Raw genomic sequence first — 10,421 nt, 5'->3', positions numbered from 1 at the left:
ATAACCTCTTTCATGCCTGGGCTCTCTTTAATGGGCCTAATTATAGAACTGTTTGATAAAGGCCCATTATATGAACATCAATTAATTTGATTATGTTGTCATCTGCTTTTCTTCTTCTCGAGTTTGCTGGGAAAATTTGTGATCGATCGATTAAAACAGATGTACGTAGAAGACAAATCATATTAGCTTCATTCGAATTGTTAATCATCCTATTTGAATCTTTGATCTAAGCCTTTCGATTTCTCGGAAGCAACCGTCACGTCTCCGGTACCTGATGAAGACGTGACGGTTGCTTCCGAGAAGGACGAGCTCACGCTTGGAGAAATCATCAACATCAAGGTTTCTCTCGATTTTTGATGCGATAAAGTCTCTTTTAGTTTGGAGTATTTGATGAAGAAGTTGATTGTGTAGTTGGTGGAGAGTGGAGAGAAAGATAATCTGATGGAGCTTGTGAGAGATAGATTGGTGGAGTCTGGTCGGAAAGATGGGATGAGGGTTGCTTGCAGGTGCTCTTATCATTGACTATTCATTTGAAAGTAACTCTTTGATTTAGATCAATCTTTAAAGCTGGTAGATGTTGTTGGTGTAACGTAAAAGGTAATCAACTTTTTGTTTGTTGGTCTAGAAAATGGGTATGGTTGAAAGCTGTATTTCGTTTTTTTTTTTTTGGTACTTGCAGGGAGCATGTAAAGAAGAAAGGGAGAAAAGATGTCGCAGTCGATGAACTAATCCGAGTTATCACTCCCAAAAGCAGAGGTATACAAACCCTTTTAGGATGAAACCGGAACAAAGAAACCTCCGTTAACTTAGTATAATGTTCGACTTTTGTTTGTTTTCAACGGACCTTCGTCGTGTATGTGCAGCTTCAGTACCAGATGCTGTGAAGCAAGAGCTGCTGAACAGAATTCAAAACTTCATTGGATCAGCTGCTCCTTGATGGTTTTGTCTCCTTTTTTTTTTTTTTTTTTTTTGGGTCAAAGATGGTTTTGTCTCTATGGTGCGGTGGTTTCTAGTTTCTTCTTGTAGCCAACACTTAACCGGAGAAGAATTATAGATTTTACCAATTTATCATCTTTGCTGTTGTAGAATTAGTTCTTTCCTATTTCAACTCCTTTTTGAGCCAAATGAAACAATGCCATCCTTAAAGATACCATTTATGATGATTTAGGAGTACCATATGAGATCAGATCTGCTAGATCCTTGGTTTGGATAAGCATCTGGTTTGGATAAGCATCTGGTTTAGATAAGCATAAGATGATGGCTTTATGCTTAAAAGTTAAACTTGCTATTTAAAACATTTGTTTTTCCCTTGCACAAAGCAAACACAAACAGTAGCTCATACCATTGGTTTGGCTCTGTTATTTAGTCTCACTTTCTCTCTACATAAATTGTTTGTTTCAAATCTCTCACAAAGCACAGACACTCACACATTAGACACAACAAGAACAAGGGTAGTCGCTTATTCGGCAGAGCTTCTTCACCCTTTTGCTTGCCTCAAGACGCACACAACTCCTCACTTCTTAGTAAACCATACATTTGAATTCGACTCTTATCTAACTCCCAAAAGCTTACGCTCTTATGGTAATATGCATATATATAGATAGATTTCAGATCACTTCCCCTAGCAACGTGGCATTGCAGGGTTGATCGGCTTATGCAGAACCAGCTTGTTCGCACAGATCTAGCAGATCCAATGTCTGCAACAAAACATCATAATGGAAATACATAATCAGCCCACAGGCCCCTTACATGCAAAGGTTTTCTGCTTAAAACCAAACTCTAGATCCATGGATACGCACCTCAGGAACAGAGAGCTCAAGGCGGAATTTTGGGCCATCATAGTGGTGAAGAACAGGCCTGAAGGAATCCTCTTCCAAGGCTTTGCATATTTTCCTCACTCTGATCCTCACCTGTTACGATTTGAGACAAAAGTAGTCGACTTGGTACAAAGTATCAATATAAAGACTAAAGGAAGTTACTATTGTGATTGTAAATTTTACCTGAGCCGGAAATCTTGACTCTCCTTTGCACTTTTTGTCTTCCCAGGCAGTCGCATCAATATTAGTACCTCCAAAAGTTGTTGCCTAAACCAGGAATAATATCAAGGAACAACTTTCAGTTAATGGAAGCTTCAAAGACGTTGCTATGATACGAGATATGGGAAGGAGAAGAAGGACGAGAACAAACCTCAAAGATACCATGGAGCTGGTGAGTGGTGTAATTGTAAAGAAACAGAGGTAACCCAGGTGTTATCGCCCGGACAGAGTCCCTGTACCTTGGAGGTAAACCTGGCAAATGGACACAAGATTTTAAAACGAAATGCATTGAGAAATCATATTGTAAAATAACATGTATGTCGAGATAAAATTACCAAATAGGTGGCGTTTCAAGTCCTCCTGCATGGTATCATTGTTGCAAACAAAGATGTAGCCGCCAAGAACTTCATTCCTCGGAAGCGTCTCCGATGCAGGCAAAGTCTTAAACCTCTTGTCAACATTCATATTCACATTATCATTATTGCTGTGCTTGTTGTTGTTGTTGCTCAGCTCCTTGTTAGCAACAACATTGCCACTGTACTTGTTAACCTTCATGTTGCCTCCACTCTTGAAGTCGTTCTTCTGGAAAACATTGTTCACGTTGTTGTAAACATTGCTCTGCATCGGAGCTTTGCCCATGCCTTGCACATACTTGCCGTCCAGGTTCAACATGTTGAAATTAAGGTTGTTGTTGTCCTGGAAACTAAACTTGTCGGTTGGCCTGAACTCAGAGTAGGGCTTGGAGAGATCGAGGTTGTTCATCCTTTCCCCTTTCATCCTAGTCTGCTCAGCGAGCTTGGTTGCGACAGTGGACCATTTGTGATCCTCTGAGGCTCGTGACTGACCTCGGAGCTCATCGCCCAATTGCCAGAAGCTGTCCATAGTTCCCTAAATCTAATACAAACAAAGAGATCACTGTTAAAACTCATTACATAGGTTTCCTTCACGCATTAACTTAAAATCCTAAATTATCTAATTAACACGCAAAGTTTGAAGCTTTCACTCCTATTCGATCAATTCACAGGGAAAACAATCCAAATCGAAGCTAATCCAAAAAAAAATCTAAGAATCAAAAACCCTAAATTATCTAATTAACACGCAAAGTTCCGTCAAATTTCAAACATTTCACAAATTCATAATCGAAAGTGTCAATAGCTGGACTGAGAAAGCCAAAGCTCTGAAGTGATCGGAGTGTTTTTAACCAAAAAAAGACCCAGAGATTTCGGAAAAAGAATCTTAAGCGATAAACATCAAAAATCGAAAAAAACAAAATAACACCAACACTAGATTTAGGGATTGGATTATACAGAGCATATAAATCGAGAGAGAGAGAGCAGACCTTAAGCTTCGCTTCCTCGAAAGTCGCCGGAGATGAAGGAGAGAAACTGAAGAAGGTAAACACGTCAGAGTAAAGAGAGAGATGGTCCTGAATGGTGTGGATGGATCTGTAGATTTATCAGACCTACTCTCCCAAATAGCCCTTTCTTTTCCACATTAATCACGACATTCTGCCATTTCCGTATAAGCCACGCGTCATTTCTTAAGTAGCTCTCAAGTTTAACTTTTTTGGATCCATTGTTTACTCCTTCTCGGCCGTCCGATTAAGTTGACAAATTTTGTTTATAAGCTTATAAACAAAATTAAATGTTTTGTTTTTTATGAGGTCTCTTTTGTCACGAGTGGAACAAATATCCCATTTTCAATAATATTTTTAAAAAAATTAAATGTCTTTTTTTTAACACAAAAAAATATATTAAATGTCTTAATATCCAAAACCTCTAGGGACGATTGATATTTATAACCTTTGTAGTGTGAACTCCTGCATTTTATTGAGGTAGAAGATCTATTTATAAATCTGGATTTTATGGTATCTTTTTTTGAGAATTTTTTTTTTTTTATGGATTTTATGGTATCTTACAAGAAAAAAAAACTGAATGAATGGTATCCGTTGTTACTCGATAATATATTTGAAAATTCGAAATTGCACGTGTCTCCAGAGACACAAGACGAATAAAAATGCTAAAGAAGCATATACGAATAAAATAGCCTGTTAAGAAAAAAAAAACACGTATAAATGTATAATACTTGGAATGTAGAATAAGTCATAGTGTGGGAAAAAACTGAAAATGTATAAAGCCCACATGGTTGATATCCCATAATTTTACCAACCAAATTTTATTACCTTTGCAATACTGTATGTCACGATAAATATTGCTTCTTCTTTTTATTCAAAATCATATGTCACATGTGAGAATAATTATTACTATATTAAAATCTATCATTTCTTTCACCAACAAGCTTCAATTTACTTTTGTTTTAATAATTAGACACATTCAGAAACGAAATATAGACAAATATGAATGTCTGCATTAACTTATAAACACAGTATTCAAGCCAAAAAAAACTTATAAACACTGTACCCTTATGTTAATAAAACACTAAATTCTGATCCGCGCGGTTGCGCGGAGTATTTATATTTCTAGTGTATGTTTTTAAATAATTTTTTTTATGATCTGACGATATTTTATAAAATTCAGTTCGTGTTAAAATTATTTGTTTTATTTTTTTATTTGCCACCGGTTCGGTTGTAGATTTTGATTTTTGGTTCAAGAAATATAGTAATTGTTCAGTTATTTATGAATTTAGGTTTGGTTTAGGTTTTGTTATTTTGGTTTTGTATCATTTTGAACTTTTTTGTACACACTTTTCGTGTCAAATGTTTTTTTATCAGACAAATTTATATGTAATATGTATAAGTTAATACTATACATGTTTTTGAAAATATTCTTACATATTTGTTTAATAGTTTAAAATGTTTTATCGTAGAAACAATCGTTTTCATATATATAATTTAATAATATTTTGAATACATAAATATTAGTTTTTTATAAAATTTTGAAGATAAACTCACGTTTTACACTTGTAAATTTTGTTGATCCGTAGTCAAAAGAGCTTAAAGAAAAAAAAAACAGAAAATGCTAGAATATCAAAAGAATATTGCAACCTCGTATAAATTTACATTTTGAAGCTTTTGGAAAATTTTACAAACAAATAGCAATCAAGAAGTGTGAATTGTCGTGAGACCTCCCCACTGTTCCTGTAACTCACCTATACATCTGTTATTAACAAATGATTTACAATTACTTTAATTTTTTGAGGCTCTGATATGTTGCATGCATGATTTCCTGTGGATCCTTTTTGTTGTAAAAACTTCCCATATGAAACAATCTGCAAGAAACTTTTAAGCAGTAACCCGTTGCATCTGGAACTACATATGTTTTTGCGAGCTTGCTCAAACAGAGCAGAGCATGCTTGTCATTCCTTGAGGAGCTCATGTCTAGCTTTGGGCAATAACCCACTACAAAGCTGTATATAAGGGTTCAAACAAAATTGATTTTCAATTTTTTTTAAGTTTTTCCATACTGATATAGACTTCTTACTATCCTAAAATTTTAAATATTAATAGTCATCATGAACCTTTCTTGAACAGTTCCTTTACTCAATTTTTTCACCAGATTTTCTAGAGTGCCAAATTTTTTTCACTCATTTTTACACGAACTTGCTGTAATATATTACAACACACACCATTAAGCACAAAACAATAATTGGAAAGATATATAAAGACACTACAAACTCACGTTGACAGCATCAAGGTTCTTCCAAAAATAAGCGGTGCAGATGACTGTATATTAGTAATAAAGTCAATGACTTTCATTCTCTAGCACACAAAAAACACTCATTCTCTATTGCTTCTTAGGAAAACATCAAGAACAAAGAAAAACCCCAAAACTTTAGCTCGATTTTTTCTTGGGTTTCCCTAGACTATCAATCATATATATTTGTTCCGAGCTCAAGACTCAACAGCCTTAAGCACCTCCTAAACGAGCTTTCATCACTAATCAAACTTCGAATCCACTCTAAAGGAGATTCCTTCCGGTAATCTCACCACAACTAATTTTCAAAACCATATTTCTCTACTAACTCGACTACCTCAACAACTAAACTTTTTTAGGTCAACTTGATTGATCAAAAAACTGTAACTTTTCTATTTACCTATTATGAGATCCAACCAAACACAAACCAACGAACCGAACACAACAGAGCCAAGATAAAAAAATCAAAACACCTCCACCGTTTAACTTTATTGCATTCTGCAACTTGACGACAGTGGAAGCATCTCCTTGTTCACAGTCTGATCCAGCTACTCAAGGGAATTGTTGTAATTAATGGGTGATGCTTCTAGTGATGAATCTGTATAATCTCGACGCTATCGATGACTCCAACCTGTTGCAATCATAGTTAAGATCAGGAAGAGTAAGGTCTGGATTCTTAGGAAACCCAGAAACACTGTCTACAGAAGACGTCTCCAAGCTGTCTAGGGTTTTTCTACGCTATAGAACAAATCGCGATTGTTGATAGATGATGATGATATGCACAAACACTGTGGTGGCCTACAATGAATTGTTGTTTTACTGTAGAAGAATGAATTGGAAATTGATTTCAAAAAAATCGTGTATGAATTAGGTTAAATCATATAATTGTCACTATGAGGTATGTTGACATTAATCCAGTCTAATAGTCTAAGAATTAGATGATAATTGTATTTTTAATGAAAGTCATATACATCTAATCTATTAAAGAGATATGGAGTATGTTTTTAATACATAGTCGCAACATGTTTAATAGATAAAAAAAAAATGTGTCACGGTAATTTCAAATATGATTCTGTTTTAATAGATTATATATAAAATCAGTAAATGGAATTCAATGTTCTTGACTCCGATAAACGGAGTTATCAATCATTATGTCATCACTAAATTTGGATATGCGTGTACAAATTTGTACATTTACATTTATCATGGAAAAAAAAGAGACATGAATCATTGTCTAAAAAATAATAGTACTAGATTTTAAATATATAGTTTTCAAATTTAGAAACCTATATCTACTTGCGTTTATGATTTCAAAACACGGAAACATACTTTTAGGGGAACATCTTAATCTTGTTTCACGTGATGCTGTACCTTTTTGCAAAGCCTCTTTTCCTACTTTCAATATAGTAGTATTGATTCACTAAATAATATATGGGTTATTCTCTGTGAGTTTACATGGGGCAGGCGAGATTAGTCACATGACTCTCATAACAAGCTCACATAGTCGTTGGACTAACATTCATCACACATATTTGTTTGTTCTTATTCCACAAATTATATCATCGTTTTGTAGAATAAAATCTGATAACGAATTTGGCAATTGGCATGGTGCCGGACAAGAAGACGACGCTATATATTTTCTTCAAGATGGTAATACTAATATCATTATTTGTTCTTTTTATTTGTGTTGGGTCATATGCTGAAAACCAGCGAACTGTCTTGTAACACATATTCGAAACGGCAAACAGTTGAGACGCTGGGCTTTACTAGCATTCACATGAACTGTAATTAGGTCAGGCCCAAATTTGAATTATCATTATGGGCTTGAAACCAAGAACTCACACGAAGGTTCGTGTGCCTCACAACAAGACACGCGAACCACAGACGTTCGCGTCATTTGACCACGAAATGCGAAATGTTGCCGCCAACTTGACTACTTCCCTCGCTTAATTACATTCCCCTCGCACCAAATTTACGGTAATACCCTTCATCTTCCCCCAACAAGCCTCTCGAAAGAGTGAAATTTTCAAAACGTTTCAACGCTTCCCTCCATGTCTCTTCCCTCTTATCCTCAAAACATTTGAAACCCCTAAAACCCTTCCATCCCCATTATAAATATCCGTCTCCAGACTCCCAAGGATAACCATCAAATCACATCTCTACATTAATCTTATCATCATTATCCAAAAGAATGCCTTCCATGGCAGAAGAGCCGCTCCTCACCCCAACCCCAGACAGATTCTGCATGTTCCCGATCCAATACCCGCAGATCTGGGAGATGTACAAGAAGGCCGAAGCCTCTTTCTGGACCGCCGAAGAAGTCGACCTCTCCCAAGACAATCGCGACTGGGAGAATCTCAACGACGGAGAGCGCCACTTCATCAAACACGTCCTCGCCTTCTTCGCCGCCTCAGACGGAATCGTTTTGGAGAATCTCGCCTCGCGGTTCATGTCCGACGTGCAAGTCTCCGAGGCGCGTGCCTTCTACGGGTTCCAGATCGCGATTGAGAATATCCACTCAGAGATGTACAGCCTCCTGCTCGACACGTACATCAAGGACAACAAGGAGAGGGACCACCTTTTCCGCGCGATTGAGACCATCCCTTGCGTCGCGAAGAAGGCCCAATGGGCCATGACGTGGATCGACGGATCTCAGACTTTCGCCGAGAGGATCGTCGCCTTCGCTTGCGTCGAAGGGATCTTCTTCTCCGGTAGCTTCTGCTCGATCTTCTGGCTTAAGAAGCGAGGGCTCATGCCTGGGTTAACCTTCTCCAACGAGTTGATCTCCCGAGACGAAGGCTTGCACTGCGATTTCGCCTGCCTGATCTATACCCTCCTGAGGACGAAGCTCACGGAGGAGCGCGTGAAGTCGATCGTCTGCGACGCGGTCGAGATCGAGAGGGAGTTTGTGTGCGACGCGCTTCCTTGCGCGTTGGTGGGGATGAACCGTGACCTGATGAGTCAGTATATCGAGTTTGTGGCGGATAGGCTGTTGGGTGCGCTTGGGTACGGGAAGGTGTACGGTGTGGCGAATCCGTTTGATTGGATGGAGTTGATCTCGCTTCAGGGGAAAACGAACTTCTTCGAGAAGAGAGTTGGTGATTACCAGAAAGCTTCTGTTATGTCTAGCGTTACTGGAGGCGGCGCGTTTGATAATCATGTGTTTTCCCTCGACGAAGACTTTTAGATTTGATATTGTAATAAATTGTTGTGACGATTATATCATTGTAATATTCCGTGTATTATCGAGTTTTTAATTAATGGAATTCCCTAGCTCTAAATCTCCATGATTTATGGTTTTATACATATATTATAGTTGGTAGACTAATGTGTTTTCAAATTGGATGAGAATAAGAAATGGCAAGGGTAATGTTGTTGTTAAATCATTATTTTGAAGTTTTGAATCTGAGAATTTTCAGTTCTGCAGAATCAATATCAGATTATGGATTTTTAGAGGAAAAAGATAGCTTGAATCTTCACATGATGTTTTTGATGTACGATAATGGTTAGAAAAAGTGCTAACTGCATTGAAACTATACATGTGTTGGTGAATGGCTTCTACAAGTGTCTCGCTCAGATAGGTGGCTTTTTGCTCTATTCTAGTCTGAAGTCTTCGTAGGTAGATTAAAACTTTTTCATTTAAGTGACTAGATTAGGAGGGTTAAATACACCAGTTAATAGGGAGAAATTGGCATGTATAGAAGCTGAACTTCGACCAGATAATATGAATTACGTGAACAGCCAATGTCAGCTTGGTTATACTAAATAATATGAATTCATTACAGTTCATTGTCTAAATATTCAAGCGTGCATAGTGCAGCATTTGAAAATGCTGAAGCATATGAGTTAATTTCCTCTCAGCGACCAATCTACTATCCTCTAAAAGGTTTAACCAAAAAACTTCATAACACTTTCTTCTCGATACCATATAGATATATAATTCATATGACTGTATGAGAACGAACAGAACGAGTTCTTCAGCGTTGAACTTATTCAAAACCACAATGGCCTTTGGAATTATGAAATTATCTAGTGAAGAGTGATTCAGCTTCAACTTAACCTCTGAAAGAGCTCAAATTGTTCTAGCATTCATTGTATCATTTTTCAGCTTCAGAATTAACTAGAAAGTGCAGATTTCAAGCCTGAGGCATTGTTTTTGTCAGGGAAAGAAGCTGGAAGAAGAAAAGTTTCACCAGTTTTTGGAAGCAGATAACTTCTTATTCCTCACATGCCACTTCAATTTGTAAACCGAGTCTCTTTCTCTATTCACTGTCATATACTTAAAACTCAAGGTCAGAACAAAGTATGAAAGTATATGCACTAATGTTGCCAGTCTGTGTGGTTTTATGCCTAGAGAAGATCAATCATTTTTGACCATTCCCTTTTTTCGTGGGAGACCAGGTGGTTTGTGATGTGGTGGCTTATGCAAAGCTGTCTATCTCTTATTAGGAAAGTCATGGCAATTTGGAGGAGACCACTAACAATGAACGTTTAAACGTATTCTGTCGCACTCCACCAATTAGGACATGGGTGAAGTCCTTTCACTAAAACACATGTTTGTCACGTTTATGTCAACAAGTTGATATGGCCGAGTTGGTCTAAGGCGCAGGATTAAGGTTCCTGTCCGAAAGGGCGTGGGTTCAAATCCCACTGTCAACAATTTACTTTTTTTTTGCTGTGCGCCGACGTGTTACAGTGACATCACAGTCTAGTAAAAGTTTAAAAAATAGTA

General features: G+C 37.2%; 3 protein-coding genes and 1 non-coding gene across 4 annotated transcripts; 3 read left to right on the top strand and 1 right to left on the bottom strand.

Annotated features, from left to right (window-relative positions):
- Positions 1-225: 225 nt before the first annotated feature.
- Positions 226-1,443, top strand: LOC106373848 (transcription and mRNA export factor ENY2; the record flags this gene model as incomplete). The annotated part of the gene is made up of 4 exons (XM_013813969.3): positions 226-339; positions 412-506; positions 680-756; positions 864-1,443. Coding segments are annotated over 4 exons (360 nt in total), but the record flags the coding sequence as incomplete, so codon positions are not given.
- On the bottom strand, positions 1,263-3,575 carry LOC106376965 (B2 protein). The gene is made up of 6 exons (XM_013817109.3): positions 3,376-3,575; positions 2,372-2,930; positions 2,188-2,288; positions 2,001-2,084; positions 1,800-1,910; positions 1,263-1,697 (listed from the first exon to the last, which is right to left on the bottom strand). The coding sequence occupies exons 2-6, from the start codon at positions 2,916-2,918 to the stop codon at positions 1,653-1,655; spliced, it is 888 nt and encodes a 295-aa protein (XP_013672563.1). The 5' UTR covers positions 2,919-2,930; positions 3,376-3,575; the 3' UTR covers positions 1,263-1,652.
- A 4,100-nt stretch (positions 3,576-7,675) lies between these two features.
- On the top strand, positions 7,676-8,970 carry LOC106376966 (ribonucleoside-diphosphate reductase small chain C). Its single transcript, XM_013817110.3, has one exon. It carries the CDS (start codon positions 7,881-7,883, stop codon positions 8,874-8,876), a length of 996 nt encoding a protein of 331 aa, XP_013672564.1. The 5' UTR covers positions 7,676-7,880; the 3' UTR covers positions 8,877-8,970.
- A 1,297-nt stretch (positions 8,971-10,267) lies between these two features.
- Positions 10,268-10,348, top strand: TRNAL-AAG. The gene has a single exon. It is a non-coding gene; the product is annotated as a tRNA-Leu (tRNA).
- Positions 10,349-10,421: the final 73 nt, after the last annotated feature.

The sequence above is a fragment of the Brassica napus genome, chromosome C7 (assembly GCF_020379485.1).
Source record: "Brassica napus cultivar Da-Ae chromosome C7, Da-Ae, whole genome shotgun sequence".
Taxonomy (NCBI): Eukaryota; Viridiplantae; Streptophyta; class Magnoliopsida; order Brassicales; family Brassicaceae; genus Brassica; species Brassica napus.
This window is presented reverse-complemented; position numbering and strand designations above follow the sequence as displayed.

Bases quoted from the DNA above. Each gene is read 5' to 3' on its own strand.
- LOC106376966 (XM_013817110.3), top strand. From the start codon at position 7,881: ATGCCTTCCATGGCAGAAGAGCCGCTCCTCACCCCAACCCCAGACAGA.
- LOC106376965 (XM_013817109.3), bottom strand. From the start codon at position 2,918: ATGGACAGCTTCTGGCAATTGGGCGATGAGCTCCGAGGTCAGTCACGA. The intron at 2,085-2,187 runs GTTTGTTCTCGT...TTCCTGGTTTAG, and splicing joins AGCTCCATGGTATCTTTGAG to GCAACAACTTTTGGAGGTAC. The intron at 1,911-2,000 runs GTAAAATTTACA...AAATCGTAACAG, and splicing joins AGTCAAGATTTCCGGCTCAG to GTGAGGATCAGAGTGAGGAA.